Source organism: Diceros bicornis, chromosome 7 (genome assembly GCF_020826845.1).
Source record: "Diceros bicornis minor isolate mBicDic1 chromosome 7, mDicBic1.mat.cur, whole genome shotgun sequence".
NCBI classification, from domain to species: Eukaryota; Metazoa; Chordata; class Mammalia; order Perissodactyla; family Rhinocerotidae; genus Diceros; species Diceros bicornis.
The window spans coordinates 58,844,139-58,871,477 of NC_080746.1; the positions used below are offsets into that span (position 1 = coordinate 58,844,139).

General features: G+C 37.9%; 1 protein-coding gene across 8 annotated transcripts in view; it reads right to left on the reverse strand.

Annotated features, from left to right (window-relative positions):
* NUP98 (nucleoporin 98 and 96 precursor) overlaps positions 1-27,339 on the reverse strand; it is a 109,117-nt gene that overhangs the window by 59,874 nt on the left and 21,904 nt on the right. For 4 of the 8 annotated variants that reach the window (XM_058545730.1, XM_058545729.1, XM_058545732.1 and 1 more), the window contains 6 exons: positions 26,873-27,053; positions 24,824-24,987; positions 21,476-21,613; positions 19,197-19,335; positions 12,270-12,362; positions 4,780-4,920 (listed from right to left, as the gene is read on the reverse strand). In XM_058545730.1, coding sequence (XP_058401713.1) covers positions 4,780-4,920; positions 12,270-12,362; positions 19,197-19,335; positions 21,476-21,613; positions 24,824-24,987; positions 26,873-27,053 — 856 coding nt within the window. The remainder of the gene's footprint in view (positions 1-4,779; positions 4,921-12,269; positions 12,363-19,196; positions 19,336-21,475; positions 21,614-24,823; positions 24,988-26,872; positions 27,054-27,339) is intronic. The other 4 variants (XM_058545734.1, XM_058545733.1, XM_058545736.1 and 1 more) reach the window with 4 other exon arrangements.

A 27,339-nucleotide genomic window follows, 5' to 3' on the forward strand; every position in this document is an offset into this window, starting at 1 on the left:
AAAAATTAAAAAAAAATAGTTTCAATGTGTTTCATTGTGGACATATGAAAGTATCTTTGGTTAATAAGTAAAAATTCCAGAATAAAGAGTATTAAGTATACTAAGAACATAAAGGAAGAGGACAACATATAAAAAATGAAAATGGCTGTTAAGGCATCCTTTTATGTTTATTATTTACATTTAATATTCATATTATATTTAAGTAAAAATTGAGGGAAGAAAGGATCACTCCAATTAGTCTAATTTTCTTTCCAAGTGTAAGAACAAATGTGTCATCAATCGCAGAGAATTTAGGGAACAGAGAAAGAATAACGATCTACAATTGTACACAGTAAAAAGAAAACAAAAAACCCCCACAATTCTCTGCACTGTACCTTAACTGATGAAGAAATCTCTCTGCAAGGTAAATATTTCCAAAGATACCGATAAAAAAATCAAATCAAATTTAACTCATTTTAGAGATAAAACTTTTTTCCTTTATAAACATTTAAAATAAAGCTAAAGGGCCGGCCCAGTGGCGTACTCATTAAGTTCGTGCGCTCCACTTTGGTGGCCCAGGGTTCACGGGTTCGGATCCTGGGTGCGGACCTATGAACCGCTTATCAAGCCAGGCTGTGGCAGGCATCCAACATATTAAAAAAAAAAAAAAAAATGGCAGAAGAAGATGGGCACGGATGTTAGCCCAGAGCCAGTCTTCCTCAACAAAAAGAGGAGGATTGGCAACAGATGTTAACTCAGGGCTAATCTTCCTCACCAACAAAAATAAATAAATAAAATAAAATAAAGCTAAAGCCAAAATATAAGAAGATAATCCACATTAAAGGAGTGCCTCAAACAAAACATTTCGAAAAATTTAATAGTCACAATAAGGGGGCAAAAACACAACAGTGGCAGCAACAACAAAAACAAGCCCAGGACAGACAGTTAAAGCTAAATTAATGAAAAAAAGAGCAGAACCACCTTAGTCAAATTAAGCTTTCTTAAAATCAGATGTATTCATTAAATACTAAAACACTGTATGTTGATATATAAGGAGAGAGTGCAAATTTGCTCAGGACTGTGAAACCGAAAGGAGAGGTCAATTTAAAGAGCGTACAGTAAATCATCCGTATTCAGAAAGTTCCTAAATCTAATTTAAGACTATTGGAGAGAAAATATATATAGAAAAGTAGCTTCTGATACACAGTGCCACACGATGACAGAACAGTGTTACTCTGTGGACTAGGAGGAGTCCTAGTCCAGGACTAGGAGACTGAAGAAGACTCAAGACCTAGATGTTTTTAAAGAACTCTAATATTCACTAGTCAGTTTGTTACTTGATAGTAAATTATCCATTAAAAAAAAAAATAAATAAATAAAAACACTGACCTGCACCAGTTGATTCCATTATTTAATAATTATAGGTCGCCCCACCTGGACTTGCTCAAAAGAACAAAACCTTCCATTAACACATCCAGGTATCATTAGGAAAGTGTGACAGGATGTTTTTATTTTTGTATGTTTAACTACGAAATCTTCCCAATGTTAACTGCATTATTTACAGTACAGAAAAGAGAGCTGATAAGTTAGCAAAAATAAGATAAGCGAACAAGCAAGTGTAAGCACTAGTTAACCTACCATTGGTGTTATATTCAACTCTGGTCATAATAATTTGAAAACATACTAAAAAACCACTTCATGGCCAAATGAGTAAAGGGATAGGAAGAAGTATAAAAATCAAGTCTCCAAACAGAAGAAACCGACGATACTTTATCTGGAAGACAATGGGGTTACTGGAAAGAAATTGTAGCAGACTGGTTTTGCTTAGCTTTAGGAGGTAAAAGTAGAACCACTGAGTGGAAATTCTAAGGAGACAGGTTTTGTGGACTAGACTGACTCATAAGGAAGCCATCATAACTAAAGTTTTTAAGACAAGTAAGGGACTCCCACAATAAGGGTAGACTCACATGAGCTCTATAGCAACTTCCAACTAATATCCTGTGATGCAAGGATATACATTCTAAAAGTCAATTCAACTACTTTTAAATGGGCAGCAACACTATTGTATGCAACTGTAATATTTAATTGTTGTGTCAGGAACTTTTAATTGGCTTTTGAAAAAGATGAATTATTAAAAACCATTCAAAAAGCTACCCAAGTAAAAACAGCAGGTCATGATATTTATACTACCTCCTTCTACTGAAAACAATCAAAACTAAGGAAAATAAATAAAAAATAAAATGAAAATATCATTTTAAATGATAAGGCTGATTCTAATGTTCACACAGAAATGAATTAAAATTCTAATTCACCTCTGCTCCCTCCAAAGACCTAATAAAAATCTATGGTCTAAACAAATTAAAATATATCTACATAAGCCACAATGACAGAATGGGAAGGCAGCAAATGAACAGATGAGAAATATAACAAATTTCTAGGGGAAAGAAGTGGACAGAGGAGTGATAAAGCAGGATAGAGCAAACCATAGCTTAGAATACACTCAAAGGGGATCACCACCAAAACGGAGCATATCTGCCTGGAGAATCCCAGAAAGGTTAGGGATTCAAGAATACCAAGTTTGATGAAGTGAGACTGAAAGCACAAGGAAACACGAATCAATGTAAAGTTTATATACAAAACGACCATACTCTGTCATCCTTCTACTCCCTGATGCTCAATAGATAAGCCAAAATATCAGAGTGTACCTCCAGTGAAAAGAAGTTAACATATGGAGAGTACAGGGGCAACTAGTTTGAGTGCTTGCATCATCCCAGAGCTAAGAATGTGGCATTCCAACACTTAGAGGACTGCTGGATAATAGCTGGTTCCTGGACTACTCACCTTTAAGTGAAATCTACTGGTAAACAACACTACCCATAAACATAAGTTGCCAGCGAGCTTCTTCTTATTTTATTCTTAAATATGAACAAGAAAGGTCACCAAGCATTAGAGAATAGGATCAAAACAGAAATAATCCTGAAAATTTAAGGAACAGAAGAAGCCTAAAAAAATTTTAATGCCAATTAACAAATTCAGAGTGTCAAGAAAAAATTGCATCTAAGAACTGGATGCTTGAAAAAAGAAACTTTCAGAGAATGAGAAAGAATTCTTGTAAGGTAAAATAAAAATCCAAAAAGATGATTGAGAAGACAACCAAAAATCTCCTACAAAGTAGAAACACAGCTGAAAAATCAAGTGTTAAGACAGAAAAGGTCTAAGCAAATCTCTGAAATGTCAGGACAAAGGGACAATCCTAAATGCTTGTAGAACTGTAGGAACAAGTCTCAAGAAACAGAAAGGCATTAGACATTTCATCAGTAATGGTTAGTGCAAGGAGGAATATAGCCAAAGTTCTGAGGGCAAATTATTTTCATACCAGAATTCCGTAACATTAAAGTATGAGGAACAAATGAAGATATTTTCAGACCTGTAAGTAGTCAAAGTAAACCTTTTATATATACTTTACTTGAAGATATATTCAAAACACTCAGGAAATAAATAAAGAGGAAAACCCTAAATCCAGGACATAGCAGTTTCCACTGATGAGACTTGAAGGAACATCCTGGAACAACACTGAAGGCCTAGGAAATAATCAGAGTTCATACTGCTGCAGTAGGACAGAGTGACCAAAGAATGAGGTTATCTAGGGTACAAGAACTCTGACACCATCCTTAAGAATTTGGACTAGTTTAGGAAGGTGATAAGAGTTGGTAATACAAGGGAAAAAAAAGAATTTAGAAATTCCAGAAGAAAAAACTGTATGAGACAGGTATACTTGGCTAGGCAGCAGTGTTTTCGTAGCAGAAAATACTGTGTTCATTTGCAACTTTTAAATTAGTCTTTAACCAAAGAAAACAAGAATAATAATTATAGGATAGAACACGTTATCAACTTTATCAATATAAAAATATAAAGATGGCAAAGAAGAAATGAAGGAAAGAGAAAGGTAATTACGGAAGGGCACTAATATGCTTATTTGAGCAAGGGAACTCAAGAAATACTGTCTCCTAGTTAACAGAACAAGAAAAAGTATGTAAGGACACAGCTTAAATTTGCAAAGGCTTCTCAAAGTGTGGTATATGGATCATGATGTTAAGGAGATGAATTTAATGGTACAGAGACTAACTTCTTTCTTTCTCTATTTCAATATCTATCTATCTATCTATCTAACTATCTACCTATCTATCTATGTATCTATCTATCTATCTCAGTTACTCCATTTACGCCAGGTGATATGAGTTTTTTATTTCCGGTAGAATATATTTTTCTTTAAAAAAGATATTTAAGTTAAAAAGTAAGTTAATTTTAAGTTAGAAATAATACAGGTGGCAGGCAGATACTGCAAAAACTAGGAAGGCATTCAAATGAAGAAAGTATGAAAAACACTTCAACAGGTAAAACTAAACTTAGGGAATTTAGTAAACAGCTATACTGGGAAAAGTAAATAAAGAACACAGGTGATAAGTGAGCTAAATTCTCATCTACCACTAACAAATTAAATTTACTTAGATTTAATAAAGCAAAACAGCAATATAAGCACATCATTTAGGGACATGAACTTAAATACCAGATGAATTAAAAACCATAACAAAAGTGGTTTTTTGGGGGGAGTAGGCCTGGGAGTGGGGAAGCTGGGAAGGCCTAGATCTATTATAAGCCCTTCTACACTACATGTTGTTTAATGACATGTGTGTATGTACTGCAGTGGTAGGGGTGGGACGGGGTGTGGTGGAAAATCAAGTCAGCAAGTATTAGCACGAAATAAACTGAGTAAAGCCTTCTAAAGTGACTGACACTTACCTACTGGGGCCTGGGGGGCTCCAAAGCCCAAAGTGGCTGTCGTAGTATTAAATCCAGGGGCCCCAAAGGCTCCTGTACCAAGAGGCCCTCCGATCTTAGGTTGGTTGTTCCCAAACAAAGATGCCTGTCCAGCACCAAGAGCTATGGAGACAAGAGGAAAGAAAAAGCGCCACAGAAGATCCTTTGAATGTTATGCCCGAGGTCAGTTACTTAAAACTATAATACATTTGGAAACTTCATAATGACTGCTCATTTCAACAAAAGAACTAATACATAAATGTACAGTAAGTTCTAACTATATGCCAGGCACTGTGCTGAGTACATTATATACATCAAGGCAAAACACTTAACCTCTCTGTGCTTCAGTTTGCTCAACTATAACATGACACAATAATACATAGCTTAATATTTATCCTACGGTTAAAATGAATAAACCAATATTAAGCATTAAGAAGAGGTCTGGTAGACTCTAACACTTGTTAAATATTAGCTAGTACCATCTCATTTAATCTTCACAAGCCTGAAGCAGGAACTATCATCCCCGTTTTACAGAAGAGAAAATTGAGAGTTTAGTAATTAGCTCAACGTCACAAATGTAGTAAATGCTGAAACTGGGGTTCAAACCTCAGTGCATCTGATAATACAACCAGGGCTCTTAACTGCTATCGTACAGTAAAACACTTTGAAAGAATTAAAAAATTGTCAATTCTCCTTAAATTTCAATATTTGCACATCAAAATACTCAGCTGAATCAATCACAATGTCATCATTTTGACTAACAAATAGGCTGAACTGTAGAAAACCAAATCCAATGTATCTTCTTTGAATAGCAAAAAGTTAACACTTTCAAGTATACCATCTCACGAAAACTACTTTAGACAAAGACTGTTTTTTAATAAAAAGCTAAATGCCTTGTGATGAGGTTACTAAAGAAATTCTAGTTTCAGCATGAATCAAATTGGACGGAGTAAGAATTTATTTTCACCAGGGGGAAATCCACTGTAGAAACTTGCAACGTTCTAAAGTCTAATGAATCTTCCTTATGGACCTCGTTGTCAGCAGTGATTTTTTGAAGTATAAAATGGGGAGAATTTAGTTCTTTAGAGTAAGCTGTTATTTAGAATAAGTTATTGGCATAAATTTAAAAAAAAATTTCCACTTCCTCCTCCTCAAAAAGTTATTGGAAATTTGGAAGATCTGAAGTTCTTCTTAATGTATCAATGCATCTTGACAGAGATATGGTTTATCAGGAAAATCACTTGAAAAACATAATACTTGGAGGTCAAAAATTTCAAATGAGAACTGCTTTGAGATCTCAACCAGAAAAAGGATAGGAAGTTTATACTTAGAGAATCCACACAATATAAATTAGTGAGGGTGACTACTGAATGGACGAAACATTCCCTAACTGCCCAACCTCATTAGTAACAAGACGACAACAATGTTGCAACAGGATTATTTCACCTTAAAAAGCCCAGCTTTGGAACAGAGAATAAGACTTCTTTTAAAGTCTCAAACCATTAGAAATTGGTGAAAATGCCAAGAAAAACTACAATTATATTACTCCCTCAAAGGATATAGTTTACACCACAAATTTCAGGATTCTCTATTTTTATAGGTAGCAAACACCTCCCTATCCCCAAACAAAACTTAGATGAAACCCAAATATATTAAATGGATAAAAATTTCTGTTCTAGGGGCCAGCCCAGTGGCACAGTGGTTAAGTTCACGTGCTCCGCTTTGGCAGACTGGGTTTGCCAGTTCGGATCCTGGGCGTGGACGTACACACCACTCATCAAGCCATGCTGAGGCAGTATCCCACAGAGAGCAACTAGAAGAATGTACAACTATGACATACAACTATCCACTGGGGCTTTGGGGAGAAAAAGGAAAAAAAGGAGGAAGATTGGCAACAGATGTTAGCTCAGGGCCAATCTTCCTCAAAAAAAAAAAAAAATTCTGTTCTGGATGGGTATGTATTTCCCTCACCTTTGGAGCAGCCCTGGATGAAGAACCATGAAACAGTCTAAAAAAATCACTGTATTGGGCCGGCCCGGTGGCGCAAGCGGTTAAGTGCGCGCGCTCCGCTGCGGCGGCCCGGGGTTCGCTGGTTCGGATTCCGGGCGCGCACCGACGCACTGCTTGGTAAGCCATGCTGTGGCGGCGTCCCATATAAAGTGGAGGAAGATGGGCACCGATGTTAGCCCAGGGCCGTCTTCCTCAGCAAAAAAAAAAGAGGAGGATTGGCAGATGTTAGCTCAGGGCTGATCTCCTCACAAAAAAAAAAAAAAAAAAAAAAAAAAAAAAAAATCACTGTATTGCACAAACCCATGAAAGAATAAAAAAGGGACTGGGAGGTTCAGATGACCTGGAAAGGGACTGTCATTAAATTTATTGTAATACACTGGATAGTGTTGCAATTTATCAATGGAAAAGATGTATTTCATCCAGCTCTGTTTTATATTATGTACAACTGGCTTTTTATGCTTAATGAAAGGACTTACTAATAGTTCAAGTTGACGGACATTCTGATGTATGATAATGTCAATTTATGAAATGTGCTATATTTATGATTAGTTGTAGGAGTCATAAGGAAGATATATGGGGGTCACCATGGTAATAGTGGGCCCTAGAAAATCCAAGGATGCTCAAGGAAAAAGTGAAAATGATTATATTTCTCTTGAGATCTTATAATAAATGTTAGAATTTAATTTTATTTATGGTATCTATTAGCTTTGGGTAAATTTTTCTATGTATGTCTTAGTATAACAATAAACTTTACTAGATGTACCCTTTAATCTTATTACTCCATGTAAAATTTTAAGAACCAAAACTTCTTAATATTATCACTAAGTAACTACCAAGAAAATGGCGTACTATTGATAGTGCTAATGACAGTTAAATATCAATGTGAAACAAGAAACTAATACACCATGATTCAATGAGTATTCCTTAGCACAATGGGCAAAAAAAAATATCACACGCCAAAGGATAATATACAGTCATGACAAGGGGGATACGTTGGGGCGGCCCCGTGGCTTAGTGGTTAAGTGCGTGCGCTCCGCTACTGGCGGCCCAGGTTTAGGTCCCGGGCGCACACCGACGCACCGCTTCTCTGGCCATGCCGAGGCCATGTCTCACATACAGCAACTAGAAGGATGTGCAACTATGACATACAACTATCTACTGGGGCTTTGGGGAAAAAAGGAGGAGGATTGGCAATAGATGTCAGCTCAGAGCCAGTCTTCCTCAGCAAAAAAGAGGAGGATTAGCATGGATGTTAGCTCAGGGCTGATCTTCCTCACACACACACACAAAAAAAGAAGGCGGGGGGCCGGCCCGGTGGCGCAAGCGGTTAAGTGCGCGAGCTCCACTGCGGCGGCCCGGGGTTCGCTGGTTCGGATCCCGGGCGCGCACTGACGCACTGCTTGGTAAGCCATGCTGTGGCGGCGTCCCATATAAAGTGGAGGAAGATGGGCACCGATGTTAGCCCAGGGCCGTCTTTCTCAGCAAAAAAAAAGAGGAGGATTGGCGGATGTTAGCTCAGGGCTGATCTCCTCACAAAAAAAAAAAAAAAAAAAAAAAGAAGGGGGATATGTTCTTAGAAATGCATCTTTAGGTGATTTAGTTGTTGTGTGGACATCACAGAGTATACTTACACAAAGCTAGAGGGTATAGCCTACTACGCACCTAGGCTATACAGTACTAATCTCATGGGACCGCCGTTATATATGTGATCCATTGTTGACCGAAACCTCGTTATGTGCTGCATGACTCTAAAACATTTTATACCAAGATTGGTCGCTTAAATCTAAGTGCACAAAAACACTTTTATATATGTACATTTAATATTTTTATAGTCGACTACTCATGAAGCACTCAAAGGCCCATGTTACAGGAAAATTTACTTCTGTTGAGGTATGAGTTTGAATCTCCATCACTCAAAACAAGAAGTTGCATAGGAATACACACTTAGCTAATGCCCCCAAAAAACACAGCCCAAAGCTACAGTGCTATTCCACCTGTGATACCATGAAATGCAGAGTTCATAAATGTGGGTGTTTATCTACAATAGTCTCTAGACACATTCCTCTCAAAGCCAAAAGTCTGCTTTAGCAGATGTGATTGTCCAAGAATTCCAACAGCGTGTGTTCAGTGACTCTCTCAATTCTTGTTTCCCTACATAATCTACTGCTGCTAAGGTTAGGGGAGTAAAACCTTTATTGACTGTATTTGGCTTTTAGTTTATGTGGACAAGGCATGAATGAGGAATATGTAACAGCAATAAAAATAAAATTCCTTGTCTGTGAGGTAGAACTATTTAAGGAAAACTGAATATAGTCAAATAAATAAAGAGGCTGAGATATTAAATTATTGTGGAATAAAAGACAACAGTATCAGGAAAAAAGTTATAGAACACTTTAAAATCTTGGACTACAAGAGAAGGCATTGCTAATCATAACCTGCAAGACCTAGAAACCAAAGAGGAGAGAGTGACAGCTTTGACTACATAAAAATAAAACTTATACAAGTTTTATGTATACAAGTTTTTGTTTATGGTATCTTATATGAAGATACCATAAATAAAATTAAATGATATACATCAAGACTTAGTGGAAATATCTGTAACAGACATTAGAGTAGCATCTTACCCAGGCCTTAGGTTTATGGTTCACAAACTGCCTAGAGTCAAAACTACCCTATCTTACCTGGGCCTTAGGTTTATGGTTCATAAACTGTCTAGAGTGAAAACTACCCTTGAAAAAGCCCTGAATTTGCCCACACCAAAGCTAATTTTTCCTCCAGGATCAGAAGAGAACATTGACGTCAGATGATATATTCTCCTAAATTTAGGGATCATATTGTACAAAAAAACTAGAGCTTTTTAGTTTTTATTTCTTGAAAAATATATCTGGTAGAATTTGGATAAAAAAGCTCAAGTGAAACTCCACCATACAACCAAAGAGAGTTAATATCCACGATATATAAAGCACTTTCAAAGATAAATTAAGAAACAATGATCAACTATTATGAATAGAGAACTGAAAGATCCAAATAGCCAGTAAACATACATAAGGATATCCTTTACTGGTAATCAGTGAAGTGCACACTAGATTATATCAATTTCCACTATCATGCATGCTAAGATGAAAAAGCCCAACAATATGTAAAGGATATGGGAAAATGAGTACTTGTGTACAATGTGAGCAAAAATGTAAACTGGCATTCTTTTTGGAAAGCAAATTAGCAAGAATGACCAAAATTCAAGATATGTGTATCTTCTGACACAATTCCAATTCTAAGTATCAATCCTGTATTAATACTAACACACACAAAAGGATCTAACAGAGATCTTCATTATTGCATTACTAATATCAAATAACTCTAATGTCCATCAATAGGGGAAAAGTAAAATAAATTAGGGTGTGCAAATGTATTTATGTGTTATATGTATATATGCACCTATACACACAGTATATGGAATATTAAATAACTATTTTTAAAGAATGAGTTACATCCATGTATACTGACCAAAAGAAAACATATATGCCCAAAATGTCATGGGAAATGAAAATACAAAACAGAATGCTATGTAAGGCAGTTGCTTTCAGTTTGAAAAATTTTTGACTGCAGCACACAATAAGAAATACACTGGGACCTATAACACAACATACATAAAACTAAAACAAAAGTTAAATGATACTTAACCTTGCTATGCACAGTGGTTTTTTTTAATCCAGCTCATCTTTTTAAAATGCTAGTTGCAGCCCACTACATTAATATTACATCCAACTAATGTATCCCAACCTTTGGTTTAAAAAACACTCACGTAGGATATGGTTTCCATTTAAGAATATAACAAAAAATTCTATATATAAAACACATATATGTACAAACTTATACGTGTATGTGTATATAAATACATATATAAGCACATGTTCAAAAAATGTATATAAAGGGATCTGACAAGATAAATGCCAAACTTTCAATAGCTGTTACTTCACAGCTGAAAGATGTGGACTTTTCACAATACTTCTGTATTGCTGAATTATTTTTACAAGCACTTATCTTTTATTTTAAAAAGAAAATGAAAGGGGGCCGGCCCCGTGGCTTAGCGGTTAAGTGCGCACACTCCACTACTGGCGGCCGGGTTTGGATCCCGGGCGCGCACTAACGCACCGCTTGTCCAGCTATGCTGAGGCAGTGTCCCACACACAGCAACTAGAAGGATGTGCAACTATGACATACAACTATCTACTGGGGCTTTGAGGAAAAAAAGGGGGAAAAGAAACAGAGGAGGGGGCCAGCCTGGTGGCACAAGCGGTTAAGCGCGCGCGTTCCAATGCGGCGGCCCAGGGTTCACCGGTTCGGATCCCGGGCGCACACCAACGCATCGTTTGTCAAGCCATGCTGTGGCGGCATCTCATATAAAGTGGAGGAAGATGGGCATGGATGTTAGCCCAGGGCCAGTCTTCCTCAGCAAAAAGAGGAGGATTGGCAGATGTTAGCTCAGGGCCAATCTTCCTCACAAAAAAAATAATAAAAGGAGGAGGACTGGCAATAGATGTTAGCTCAGGGTCGGTCTTCCTCAGCAAAAAGAGGAGGATTGGCATGGATGTTAGCTCAGGGCTGATCTTCCTCACCAAAAAAAAGAAAGAAAGAAAGAAAGGAAATAGTTCATAGAGTACAAAATGAGGTTCTATTAAAAAAGAGATGACAGATAAATGATCAGAGCATAGACAAGAGATAACTGGACAGTGGAAGCAGACACCATGGAAATAAATGGTCTGCAATTAAATGACCACACTCATGGTCAGATGAATTGGGAAAGTAGGCAAAATAATATGCTTAAACAACCTTGAACTGTACATGCTGAAGCACTTATTCATTTTATGACCACCACCACCTTCCAAAAGTTTAAAACAGTTGGGTAGGTAGAAGGGTCAATGTCTTCAAAGGCACTAAAAAATAATTATCAGTAGCAGGAACAGAGACAAAGGCATGACATTTCAGCTCTATATCAAGGTGGAAAGAATTGAAAAGTAGGCACAGACCTTGCAAAACCTCAGAGTATCTGTTAATTATTTCATCATGTGCTCTTATTTCTCTCTCTCTATTAGGGTAATAAAGCTTACCTGATGAACAGTTCAAGGTCTCAAATCCCTGTTACAAAGGTAACACAGGGGAACTGAAAGTTACTAACATCACCACACTGACAAGTCTCACATTAAATACTAAAAATTCCAGACAGACCAGCACTATCAGAGGACAAAATTTTGTAGAAACGAAGCACACAGCCTCTAAGATAAATGTGCCAAAGTTTTAAAACCTGGTAAAGCATAACTGCAGGGAATGTTTTATAAATCCATTGTGAAAACGAAAATCTAGGCCTCCTATTTCTAGGCATATGATCAAACAGAGGTCTTAAGTTCCAGCAATTAGAAAGCCAAGCTGTATCACTTCCTTAATCTTGTGGTATGGTTCCTTACCTGTTCCAAATCCTGCACCAAGCCCAGTTCCCAGAGTCCCAGGTCCTGGTTTACTTCCAAAAATACTATTCCCACTGGTATTTGTGCCAAAACCTAAAAGGACAAAAGAATGAGTGGACTGTACCTTTAACACAACTCTCGATTTCCTGTACAAGGGAATTTAAAACAAAGCAGTCTTGACCCTAAGCTTTGCATCCTTTCAGTTATTAATATTTAGAAATCCTAAATGGTAGGCTAATTTAACTTTTTAAAATTTAATTTTGATGTCTGTATACAGACCCCACAAGTTTTCCTATTTACTTAAATATCTTTCAGACTTGACATATCAATTCAACATAGACTAATATCCAATATTAAAGCAAAGTGACTGTGCTTGAGCTTGGGGAACATTCCCTTTGTAAGGCTCAAAGCCTCAACCAATGATTCTTGTTTAATTATTGGAATAAAAACTCATTCCCTCAAATTCTCACTAAAAAATAAGACAGTCAACAAATAAAGACACTTTACTGAACCTAAAAGGCTCTTGCTAAGAGAAAATTCTTGATAAAAAATCTCTACAGCATCTTTTGTTTTGAACAGATGGACCTGGTATGGATAGTAACGTGTGTGTGATCACACACGAGACACTTTAATGGTGTCATACTCAATCAGCTCATAGGAGCACTCCAGGGTTCAGCTAACTGATATTGAAAAGAGGAAGATAATCTATGAATAACTTTTTTTGAGTTGAATGGTTTCCTTATCAGAGATGATGGAGAGCTGAAGAAACCATCCTCCTCTGAATGACCCACCATTTAGAGAAAATCCTATTATTCCCCTCTAAAATCCACAGGCCTCCCAAAATGATACCTACATTGCATTACTGCTATCATTTCTCTTTTGGTCAGATATACCCACAAAGTTTCTGCCTTCCTTTAGGAGCTAAATATCAACAAAACAGTTAATGAACATATCATTAAAATCTTTTGATCAGAGAAAAATATAAAGAATTACTGGCAAGCAAATCCGGTTTCTAAAACACTTGAAGTCTTTTTAAAAGGGATCATGGAGGGGAAGAAGTCCAAAAGATAACAGAGTAAAGAGAGTATCTTGGAATATATGACAGTATCACCAACTAGGAACATCAAATGTTGTAATGTCACTATTTGGATTATCATCTCTATGAAAAAGATAAAGAAAAAAAGTTGAAGAATTTAAACAGTTTGAAAATATACTGCTAATGTCATTTAAAAATCCAAGCAAGGGGAGTGACAACCTCAATTCATTTAGTTCATGCGTTCACTAATCTTTTCTTTAATTGTGCTAATTAAGAGCTATGCCATAAAAATGGAGTACTGCTTACTCAAGCACAGTCAATTTTCTTGAAAGAAAAAAACAGAAATGTACTTGGAGATGTTCTTTTTGAGTTAAAATTTAACCACAAAGGATCTTCCAGCCCCATAAACAGCAGCAAACAAGGTAATACTCGTGAACTACCTCAAACCCACAGGAGGGAAGTCAGTACCCACTTACACTGTTTATACCACACATTTCCTCCGATTCTTACTGACAAAAGTTTATCAACTCGATTATTTCAAAACAATTTTTTAAATTAAAATTGAGGACAATTAATGGTCAATTAAATTACAACACAGGAGCCAAGGATATACAATGGTGAAAGGACAGTCTCTTCAATAAATGGTGTTGGGAAAACTGGATAGCCACATGCAAAAGAATGAAACCACTATCTTATACCATACACAAAAATTAACTCAAAATGAATTAAAGACTTGAACGTAAGACCTGAAACCATAAAACTCCTAGAAGAAAACAGGCGTAAGCTCCTTAACATCTGTCTTGACGATTTTTTCGATTTGACACAAAAAGCAAAGGCAGCAAAAGCAAAAATAAACAAGTGGGACTACATCAATTAAAAAGCTTCTTCACAGCAAAGGGAACCATCAATAAAATGAAAAGGCAACCTTGAATGGCAGAAAATATTTGCAAATCATACATCTCATAAGGGGTTAATACCCAAAATACATAAAGAACTCATACAACTCAATAGCACAAAAACAGACAATTCAATTAAAAAATGGGCAGATCTGGGCCGGCTCCGTGGCTTGGTGGTTAAGTGCGCGCGCTGTGCTGCTGGCGGCCCGGGTTCGGATCCCGGGCGCGCACCGACGCACCGCTTCTCCGGCCATGCTGGGGCCGCGTCCCACATGCAGCAACTAGAAGAATGTGCAGCTATGACATACAACTATCTACTGGGGCTTCGGGGGAAAAAATAAATAAATAAAGTTAAAAAAAAAAAAAAAGGGCAGATCTGAACAGACATTTTTCCAAAGACATACAGATGGCCAACAGATACATGAAAAGATGCTCAACATCACTAATCATCAGGGAAATGCAAATCAAAACCACAGTGAGATATCACCTCACACTTGTTAGCATGGCTATTACCAAAAAGACAAGAAATAACAAGTGTTGATGAGGATGTGGCGAAAAGGGAGCCCTTGTGCACTGTTGGTGGGGATGTATGATACAGCCACTGTGGAAAACAATATGGAGGTTCCTCAAAAAATTAAAACTAGAGAACTATCATATGATCCAGAAATTCCACTTTTGAGTATTTAATCCAAAGAAAACAAAAACACTAACTCAAAGGGATATATGCATCCCCACATTCACTGCGGCATTATTTACAATAGTCAGGATATGGAAACAGGGCCGGCCCCATGGCTTAGCAGTTAAGTGCGCGCGCTCCGCTGCTGGCAGCCCGGGTTCGGATCCCGGGCGTGCACTGACACACTGCTTGTCCAGCCATGCTGACGCCGCGTCCCACATACAGCAACTAGAAGAATGTGCAACTATGACATACAACTATCTACTGGGGCTTTGGGGGAAAAAAAAAGGAGGAAGATTGGCAATAGATGTTAGCTCAGAGCTGGTCTTCCTCAGCAAAAAAGAGGAGGATTAGCATGGATGTTAGCTCAGGGCTGATCTTCCTCACAAAAAAAAAAAAAGAGATATAGAAACAACCTAAATATCCATCGATAGATGAATGGATAAAGAAGATGCAGTGTATACAGTCATCCCTTGGTATCCATGGGGAACTGGTTCCAGGAACCCCTGTGGATACCAAACTCCACAGACGCTCAAGTCCCTTATATAAAATGACACAGTACAACAAATACACTCAGTCCTCCACATCCGAGGATTTTGCATCCACAGATATGGAAGGCAGACTATATCTACAATGGAATACTATTTAGCCATAAAAAGGAATGAAATCTTGCCATTTGGTACAACATAGAAGGACCTTGAGGGCATTATGCTAAGTGAAATAAGTCAAAGAAAGACTAATATTGTTATAAACTCACTTATACAGTACGTGGAATCCTTAAAAACAAAAAAAAAACCTGAACTCATAGATACAGAGAACAGATTGGTGATTGCCAGTGCAGGGTGGGGGATGAAATGGGTGAAGAGGATGGATAGGTGCAAACTAAGGGCAGGCCCCATGGCCTAGTGGTTAAGTTCAGCACGTTCTGCTTTGGCGGCCCGGGTTCACAGGTTCGGATCCCACAGACCTACACCACTCGTCAGCCGTGCTGTGGCGGTGATCCCCATACAAAATAGAGGAAGACTGGCACAGATGTTAGCTCAGAGCTGATCTTCCTCAAGCAAAAAAAAATGGTGCAAACTGCCAATTATAAGTAAGTCCTGGGGATGTAATGTATAGCATGGTGATAATATTGTATTGCATATTTGAAAGTTGCTAAGAAAGTAAATCTTAAAAGTTATCACAAGAAAAAAAATCATAACTACATATGGTGATGGATGTTAACGAGACTTACTGTGGTGACCATTCTGCAATATATATAAATACTGAATCATTATGTTGTACACTTGAATCTAATATGTTATATGTCAACTATACTTCAATTTTAAAAAATCAGCTTAAAAAAAATGATGTTTATGTGTACAAACAGCTCCTTAACTGTCTCCTTAACCATGCAGCATATGGAAGAACCACTGATTTATTGCCCAGCACCATCTTATCAATATACCAAGGATCTTCAACCTCTTTAAACTATTGATCACAAGTGTTGGCATCTTGCCTGTAATTTCTCTGGAAACAATTCTATTCCATTCATTCAGAAATTCAGGCACTTTCTTTTTTTTTTTTTTTTTTTTTTGTGAGGAGATCAGCCCTTTGCTAACATCCCGCCAATCCTCCTCTTTTTTTGCTGAGGAAGACGGCCCTGGGCCAACATCTGTGCCCATCTTCCTCCACTTTATATGGGATGCCGCCACAGCATGGCTTGCCAAGCAGTGCGTCGGTGCGCGCCCGGGATCCGAACCAGCGAACCCCGGGCCGCCGCAGCGGAGCGCGCGCACTTAACCGCTTGCGCCACCGGGCCAGCCCCCAGGCACTTTCATGTAGTACTCAATCTTAATCTCATCCTTGTTGGGAATAATTATTTACTAATAAAATGAGCTGACGACGACTTTAAAGAACGACTTAAGATTCTGGCAACAATTATAGCAGAATCCTAAACTTTAACTATGTGGATTAATCACCACCAGAACGAAACACAATCCCACACTGGAGAACGTGTAACTAACGACGTAACGATGCTCCAAATCTTTGTGTAAGCTTATTCCATTGCCAGATTTGTTGTATGACTTATTTCCTAATCAGAAGATTATCTCTGCCCACAGAACCAACATAGACTGCTTCTCAAGAAAGCAGGAACATCACAGAAAGTCTTACTTAGATCTGGTTCCCTCAAGGGTAGTAATGGAATGATAAGTTTACCCAAGAGTAGAACAAAACTTGCCACCCTGCAATGCCCACCTGACTTATAGGGAATCATTCCTCTCAGGGCCCCTCTTATTCATTCTTTAATTCATTTAACAAACGTTTAGTGAGCACCTACTCTATGCCAGGCACTAGGTCAACAATGGAGATAAAAAAAATTAAGGACAATTCAAATTCATCACGTAAGCTAGTCAGACACATCAGATAAAGATGAGACTTTTCATTTTCAAGTTGTTGAACATGAGTATAAATATATTCATACAACAAAAGTGTCCAAACAAATCGGAAATCTGTAACTATGGAATAACATCAAATACATTTCAAAAGTCCAGCCTATTTTAGCAAGTATAGCCTATATAAGCACCATGTCAGATTTAATTCTAAACATGAAGTATGCCACGAAAAAAAAAATGTACATTTTCAAAGGGAGGGAAAATTGGTTCTTGAGGGGCTAAAAAAAAATCACAGATACACAATGGTTTATGGCCCTCCAAAGGGTGAGAGTTCATAAAAAGATACATAGTATATATGCGGTATCAAAATCTCATGAGGTAGGACGATGATTAAGAAAAAAATGGGGACCAGCCCCAGTGGCCTAACACTTCAAGTTCAGTACACTCTGCTTTGGGGGCCCAAGTCCAATTCCTGGGCGTGGACCTACACCACTCCTCAGTGGCCATGCTGTGGTGGTGGCTCACCTACAAAACAGAGGAAGATTGGCCACAGATGTTAGCTCTAGGTGAATCTTCCTCAGTCAAAAAAAAAAAAGAAAGAAAGAAAAGAAAAAGAAAAAAATGGTCTACGAAGGATCCCTAAGCAAGAGAAAGTGACAGTGATAAAAAAAGGTTGAAAAATCACTGACCTAACCTGTATCTTTCCCATCTTAATTTTAGAGATAAGAAACAAGTACACAAAAGATACCTTACCCATGCTACTAACCAAGTCCAGTGCCTCAAAACCATTCTCTCATACAGTACAACCAAAAAGAATTATAGATGGAATGATAATCATTACCAGGGGTGAGCAACACAACAAAAGGGGTTATAAAAATCAAATCGAATACATAAATTTAAGAATTGGTACCTGACAAAGACCTATCTCCTTCATGTAGTTCATACTTCTGTGAAAACAAATAACCTTTCAATAGATGCTTAATGTAGTCTCTTATTCCAGTACATTACAAGATCATTCAAAAACTCACCGAAAAACTGCGTAATTGCTGACCTATGGCAAATAACCATGTTTTACACTCATCTCCCACTAGATATCCAATGCCTAATGAAGCATCTGGCACATGAAATCCTTAACAAATATTTAAACCACTATTTCCTTTGGTAATAAAATGAACTTTCCATACCTGATTGAACACAATTAATTTTGAATTTGTTTGAAAACCTAATTAGGAAGTTATTGAAGACATTCAAAATAACATAATGTTTTATTAAATGGGTTTAAATTTTTCCAGCATATCTCTGAAGAGTAGTTTAGGATTTTTTTAAATTTTTGTTCAATCTTATCTGTATTTTCCCAATTTTTTACAATGAACATGTATTCAAAAATAAAACTTCTGCAATTGCAAGAAAACTAGTGAATAATCCCCTAAATCAGAAAGGCTTCAACTTTCAATAAGAATCATCAAATGTCAAAAAAACAACTAAAAAACATTAAAAAAAAAAAGACTCATCAAATCTTGCCTGTGCACTACCTCCCTGTTTGAAACCTGGCCAATAGAATGTGTTATTCAGCCAAATGTGTTTCATCTATGATTTCTCAACTACTGGTGAGGTAATCCAAAGAAAATGATGCTCCCTTATTTTGGAAAAAAAACCTCTCTCCGTTAGAGAACCAACTCTCTAAAAGGTACTACTGCATGTGCTGAAGGGCCCATTTTATTCAAAGCCGGGAGTCAAGAAAATATGAATGAGAAAAGGCAATTTACATCTCTTTCAAGTATCTCAACCCATGTTCATGATTTTAAACCTTTCCCTCTGCTACCTCACACAGAGCCACAGCTTACCTGAGAATTTTTAAATATTTCCAATCATATGAATCAGGAGAATGATGTGTGGTATAGTCAGTGTAACTTTAAGAGAGCCAAACCTGCTTTTTATATGTACCAAAATTGGAAGTGTTTGTATTGGTTCCTAAAGTCAGGGTTGGTTTGTTACCAAAGAGCCCGCCACTGGTTGTACCAAATGAAGGAGCACTGGTTGTGCTGGTTCCAAATGTAGTAAGCTTGTTATTGCCAAACAGGGTCTAAAAAGAACAGAATACAGGAAAACTTTAAGTAGTATAAAGATACACTCCAAACAGTAAATAGAGGTTACCTCAGGTATATTGGATTGGGTGTGGGGCAAGGGAGAGATGATGTTATAACTTTTATGAAAAGGTAGGAGGATGAATAAAGACTATCTGAGCAAGATTAACTTTATAAATACAGAACACTCCTAGCCTGAGAAGTTAGTGGAACCCCTCAGCAAACATAAGACTTTGGCAAAGCAAAAAAATATTAATAAATAAAATAACAAGGCAATCAAACACTTCTTACCTGGTAACAGAAATGTATTGTGTATTTTATTTGCCAGTAGAAACAGTTACAATAAAAAATTTAAATATGTTACAACATGGATGAACATTCAAAACATTACGCCAAGTGAAAGAAATCAGTCATAAAAGGCCACGTATTATGTAATTCCATTTATATGAAATGTCCAAAATAGGTAAATCCGAAGACAGAAAGTAGACTTGAGGTGACTGGGGGAAAATGAGAAGTGACTACTAATAAGTACCACGTTTCTTTTTAGGGTGACGAATATGTTCTAAAATTGACTATGGTGACAGCTGCACACACTGTGAATATACAGTCATATGCCACCCAACGTGTCAGTCAACAACAGACCACATATATGACAGTCCCATAAGATTAGTATTATATAGCCTAGGTCTGTAGTAGGCTATACCATCCAGGTTTGTGTTAAGTATACTCTGTGATGTTCTCATAGCAACAAAAGCACCTCATGACACATTTCTCAGAACATATCCCTGTTGTTAATCAACGCATGACTGTACTAAAAACCACTGAACTGTAAACTTTAAAAGGCTGAACTGTATGGCATGTGGATTATATCTCAACAAAGTTGTTATTATAAAATAAGAAATTTCTGAAGCATTAAATAATTTTCTCAATTTCCCACTTCAGTTTGCTGCCCAAAGTTCAGAAATAATAGATTTTAGTCTCCATGAAAACAGAATCACATGTTTTAGGGATTTTTTTCTTCCTTTTTAACTGCCCCAAACAGCATGTTCAAAGTTGTTTATAATGGGTACATAATACAGACTAACTGTTCCACACTGATTCTCTTATAGTTTAAGTGGTAATTTTTTACTTAAATGACTTAACAAGGAAAATAATTCAGTTAAACCTCCAGCAGCATGAGAACCATGAGAACATCAACAATTTTAGCAACTTGATCAACATAAAAAATATTTAATTCTCAGGGCCGGCCCCGTGGCACAAGCGGTTAAGTGCATGCACTCCGCTATAGCAGCCGGGGGTTCGCCGATTTGGATCCCGGACACGCACTGGCACACTGCTTGTCGAGCCAAGCTGCAGCAGCATTCCATATAAAGTAGAGGAAGATGGGCACAGATGTTAGCTCAGGGCCAGTCTTCCTCAGCAAAAAGAGGAGGATTGGCACAGATGTTAGCTCAGGGCTGATCTTCCTCACACACACACAAAAAAATTTAGTTCTCAAATATTGTACCAATTTATCACCCAAAACAGAGGTTGGAACTAGGAGTTAAAAATTATCTGATTTTGGGGCCGGCCTGGTGGCGCAAGTGGTTAAGTGCGTGTGCTCCGCTGTGGCGGCCCCGGGCTCGCTGGTTCGGATCCCGGGTGCGCAGGTACACACCACTTGTCAAGCCATGCTGTGGTGGCGTCCCATGTAAAGCAGAGGAAGATGGGCATGGATGTTAGCCCAGGGCCAGTCTTCCTCAGCAAAAAAAACAGGAAGATTGGCAGATGTTAGCTCAGGGCCAATCTTCCTCACACACACAAAAAAATTATCTGATTTTAAGAGTGAAAGCATCTCAATTTAGATTCAACCATTTAACCAATTTTAAACTAACCAATTGGAGTAATATTTTGCTATCAGAAGTAAACTGCACACAAGCATTGAGGCAAAGAAATTCAAAAAAGAATTTACTATTTAAAAATTAACCTATTAAGTTACCTAGTTATTCTATTTTGCACCAAATAATTTTTAGTTACTATCAGTACTAAATCATACAATATACCCTATAAAAATACCTGAAAGACAGTCAAATTTTTCTTAGAAATTCCTTTAGCAGATTTATACACATCTTCAAATTATAGTCAATTGTAAAAACCCACCGAACCAACAGCTCCAAATCCAGTATTGGTCTGCCCAAAGAGACCTGTTCCTGTTCCAAATGCTGTCCCAGTGCTGGTGTTTGTAGCTGTCCCAAAAAGACCTCCAGGCTGTGAGGCTTGGGTTACTCCAAATAAACCCTGCAAAAAGTAATCCAGATTAAAAAATATACCACAATAGTCAGTTTTCTTTAAGAGTGTTGTATTAATAATATCAGTTGCCATTTTTTTTAAGTTTCTGTGACAGATACTATGCTAAATACTAGCTACTACAGCATTTCTTTTCTTCACAACAACCCTGAAAAGCAGGGCCATTTTCCAAAAGAAAATAAAGCTCAGAGCAGTTAAAAACTTGCCCACAATGTGACAGCTTCTGAATAGCAGGACCAGAAATTCATAGCTACATCTGACCCTGATGAGCTCCAAAGTCTTGGGCAGCTAATAAGACTTTACACTAAATCCTGTGCTCTAACAGACATCAGGGTTGCAACAATGAAAAAATGATATGACAGGGTGCTTCATTTTCAGAGAGTTATGCCAAAAGAACTAATCAACACTGAGGTGGGGAATGGACTTTGAATCAACTAACGGAAAATTATCGGCTGAAAATAGTCAAATAAATCTGGACAGAGGCAGGAATGTAAAGTTAAAAAGTCGTCAATTTGAGATGAGAAACCACACTCATTTCAAATAAGGCTGTATCATCCAATGTTTAAGATATTTTATTTATGCATTAGTTAAAAAGAAAAATATTGCACTAATAGACTATTGCTGAATTGGGAATTCAACATAGTGTTTTAAACAGCTTTATTGACACAATTCACATACCATAAAATTTACCCATTTACAGCGGACTATTCAGTGGGTTTTTTTTGTGTGTGTGTGAGGAGATCAGCCCTGAGCTAACATCCGCCAATCCTCCTCTTTTTTTTTTTGCTGAGGAAGACGGCCCTGGGCTAACATCTGTGCCCATCTTCCTCCACTTTATATGGGACGCCGCCACAGCATGGCTTACCAAGCAGTGCGTTGGTGCGCGCCCGGGATCCGAACCAGCGAACCCTGGGCCGCCGCAGCGGAGCGCGCGCACTTAACCGCTTGCGCCACCGGGCCGGCCCCTTCAGTGGGTTTTTTTGATATGTTCAGAGTTGTGCAACCCTCCCCACTCTCTTAATTTAGAACATTTCCATCACTGCAAAAAGAAACCTCATGCCCATTAGCAGTCACTCTCCATTCCTAGGCAACCAAGCACTACTCTATTTTCTGTTTCCATAGAATCGTCCATTCTGAACATTTCATATGAATGGAATCACACAAAATGTGGTCTTTTGTGAATGGTTTTTTTCACTTAGCATGTTTAAGAGGTCCATCCACATTGTAGCATGTATCAGTACTTAAACCCATTTCATGGTTGCATAATGTTCCATTGCATGGATATACCACATTTGTTTATCCATTCATCACTCACTGATGGACATTTGGGCTGTTTCCACCTTTTGGCTGTTAAGAAAATGCTGTTATGATCATTTGTGTTCTCATTTCTCTTGAGGAAATACCAAAGTGTGCAATTTCTGGGTCATATGGTAACTCTACATTTAACATTTTGAGGAATTGCCAAACTGTTTTCCAAAGTGGTTGTACCATTTTACATTCCTACCAGCATTGTATGAGGGTATCAATTTCTCCAAATTCTTGAAAACTTATTATTTTCTATCTTTTTGTTTATAGCTTTCCTAGCAGATATGAAGTGGTATCTCAGTGTGGTTCTGATATGCATTTCCCTGATGACAAATGTCCTTTCATGTGCTTATCAGCCGTGTGTGTATCTTCTTTGGAGAAATGTCTATTTAAGTCCTTAAGCCATTTTTTATTGGGTTATATTATCTTATTATTCAATTATTAAGAGTTCTTTATATATTCTGGATACAAGTCTTTTATAAGATATATGACTTGCAAATATTTTCTCCCATCAGTGGGTATTCTTTTTGCTTTCTTTATCCTTTTTTTTTTTTTTTGTGAGGAAAATCAGCCCTGAGCTAACATCCATGCCAATCCTCCTCCTTTTACTGAGGAAGACTGGCCCCGGGATAACATTTGTGCCTATCTTCCTCCACTTTATATGGGAGGCCGCCACAGCATGGCCTGACACGCGGTGCATTGGTATGCACCTGGAATCTGAACCCGGGCCGCCAGCAGCAGAGCATGCACACTTAACTGCTACGCCACGGGGCCGGCCCCATGATGGTATCCCTCTGACTCACAAGTTTTTAATTTTGATGAAGCCCGATCTATTTTTTTTCTTTTGATGTCCTAAGAAACCTTTGCCTAACTCCTTTTCTTCTAAGAGTTTTATAGTTTTAGCTCTTATATTGAAGTATTTGATCCATTATGAGTTAACTTTTATAGTTACCACAATAGTGTGAAGAAAGGGTCCAACCTCGTTCTTTTACACATGGAAATGCATGCTATCTGGGTTCCCTTCCATTCTTTTGTTGTTTTTATCATGAAAGCGTGTCAAATGCTTTTCTGCACCTACTGAGATGATTATATGATTTTTTTGTTCTTTATTCTATTTCTATGGTTTATTACACACTGCTTAATTTTCATATGTTGAACCAACCTTCCAAATCCCACTTGGTCATGGGGTTCATAATCTTTTTTATATGTTGCTGAATTCAGTCTGCCAGCACTTTGAAGATATTTGGGTCTAGCTACACTTTTGTTTTTTAATCAGGCAAAGTATCTCTAAAGACTATGTAAATTCCAAGAATGCTACTCAATAAATCATATCGCCAACTAACCCTTAGTTTTACACTTCTCTAAAAGAGTTCCTAGAAATAAACGGCTAATGACTGTAAGGACTTTCTGTTTTACTTTCTGCACAGAAGTAGCAATTATCCAATATGGCTCTGAGTTTTAGTTCTCCCTTATTTACTTTAATGAACTAAACTTCTTTGCCTGACTCTGCTTAAGGGAACAAAAGCTGAAAGAACATTGTGAAATATAGCTAGTAATTTATAAATTTTTTCTCCTATACTCTATAGAACAGAGTCAATGGCCTAAGGCGTAGCTTCAGGATGGCCAATTCTAGCATACTAAGCAGCTCTTAGTGATAACAAAATATGCTCAGAAAGGATAAATGACTTGCTCAACGGCCTCTCAATGAGTACAGAAGAGAGCCTGGACTGGAATCTGCATCTTCATTATTCAAAGATTTTGCTTTTTTCCCTTCGCTACATATTGTCAACTTTTAAGAACTACAGTAGAGGTACAACTGGCTAATTTGACATTAGAAGCCTCATTACTTAGCTCTACAAATAAGACCTAGAGTTAACTAAGGGCCTGTTTCCTTACCATGGTGTTGGTGCTCGGCTGTCCTAGCGTGCTGGTATTACCAAAGGAAAAGCCAGTGTTCTGGGTGGTTGTGGCCTGGCCAAATGGTTTGCTGAAGAGGCTGGTAGTCTGCTGATTCTGTTGGCCAAAGAGACCACCCGGATTTGTTCCAAATCCAGTTGTACCTTTCAGGAGAAAGAAATAAAGGAAAGAAAAAAATAAATGGAGAAAAACTGAAAAACTTCACATTATCCAGTTACTGCAATAGTCTTATGTTATTGATTATATACCTAAATTACTCTACATTTACTCACTACTCAAACTGGATAACTGTTTCATTTTCCATCCTTCTTCACCTAACTCCAGATTTGGTTTAGACTTTAATTCCTACAATAATACTCTGACCCCAAGACCCCTGGCTAGGCTAAGTAATCTTCTATTGTGAGCCCATTGCTTTCTTCTATTTTCCAAGATACCACACACTACACTCAAAGTGCATGTGTGTATTTTAACCTTGTTGGACTAAGTTTTTCTTGAGAAAAGGGGCCTTATCTTTATTTTTATTTATTTATTTTTTGTGAGGAAGATCAGCCTTGAGCTACCATCCATGCCAATCCTCCTCTTTTTGCTGAGGAAGACTGGCCCTGGGCTAACATCCATGCCTATCTTCCTCCACTTTATATGGGACGCCGCCACAGCATGGCTTGACAAGTGGTGTGTTGGTGCGCACCCGGGATCCAAACCCAGGCCGCCAACAGTGGAGCACATACACTTAACTGCTACGCCACAGGGCCGGAGGGGCCTTCTCTTTATATCAATATAGGCAGCATAGTGTGTGACACAATAGTACTTCATAATGCATATGTGGTTAAACTAAATCACAGAATATCAAGATTGAAAAGAACGTTAAATGCCACTTAAACATTTATTAGTGTATTTGTGGGTATATAAATCTCTCTAGAGGGCCGACACTGTGGCTTAGCGGTTAAGTGCACGCGCTCCGCAGCTGGCGGCCTGGGTTCGGATCCCCGGCGCGCACCAACGCACCGCTTGTCCGGCCATGCTGAGGCCGCGTCCCACATACAGCAACTAGAAGGATGTGCAGCTATGATCCTTCTATCTACCGGGGCTTTGAGGGAAAAAATAAATAAATAAAATTAAAAAAAATAATAATAAAGCATATGTATAAAAAAATAAATAAATAAATAAATCTCTCTAGAAGGCTACGAGAAAACCTAACTTTTGCTTGTTTCTAAAGAGGCAAACTGGCGGCTGGGGGATAGAAAGAAGAGACCTTTGGTTACACATTTTTTAGTATTTCATGAACTTTATATCACACATATGTATTACCTTTGCAAAAGTACTATTTGTATAAAGTAATTTAGTAATCATCCTAGACTTCCCTTTCACATCCCACATCAAATCAATCCATCAGCAAATCCTATCAGCTCTATATTCAAACTCGGTTCAGAGGCTGACATTTTTACCGTCTCCACAGAAGCAGCATCTGTCATGTGGATTGAGCAATGGCTTTTCCAACTGATTTGTTTCCACTCTTGCCCCTTTACAATTTACTTTTAATATAGCAGCCTTCAGAATGATCCTTCATTCATAATCACATGACTTCTCTTTTTAAACCCTCTAGTGGCTTCCCAACTCAAAAATTCAAATTGGGACACGGGCCCAAAAAGTCCTATAAAATACAGTCTCTATATCCCCCAGTACTTCTTTTTGTCCTCTCCTCTTTGGCAAAAACTCAAGAGCTTTTAGACTTATAGTTTCCTCTAGCTAGAATGTTCTTCCCCCAGAAATCTATACAGCTTTATCCTTCACCTTCTTCAGACAGGTCACTGCTCATGTCACCTCATCAGTGAAGGAAGCCCCTCTTAACCATCTTCATTTAAAACTGTATTTCTCCCCATCCCTCTACATACATACCAGGCACTCCCTACTCCTCTAGCATCCCTGAATTATTTTTCTCCATAGCACTTATCACAAAATGACAATTATGTTTTACTTTTAGTTGTCTGTCCCTCCTCAATATGGCCCAATATGATGTCAAGCACTTACTAGTTCCAAAGGCTGTTTTGTTCTGACCATAAGCAAACCCTGAATTAGTGGTGGAGGAGCTGAAGAGTCCTGTCGCACTGGAGGTAGCTGGAGAAGACCCAAACAAGCCAGTCGTGGTACCTGCTCCCACCTGGTTCTGTGGGCCTTTCCGGTTAGCTTGATAATCCTCTAAACGAAGTTCCTGGAGTGAAGGAATATATATTCCCAATCTTAATATGTAGCCAAAAAAATTATTTAGAAGACTAAATTCTTGAATTTAGTATTTAAGTTCTATATTCACATAGGAATCGTGACTAAAAAACAGAAAACTACAGAATGACATTAACTTAATATCATTACTGGGGCTGGCCCCATGGCTTAGTGGTTAAGTGTGTGCGCTCCGCTATTGGCGGCCCGGGTTCAGATCCCAGCGCGCACCCGACGCACCGCTTCTCCGGCCATGCTGAGGCCGCGTCCCACATACAGCA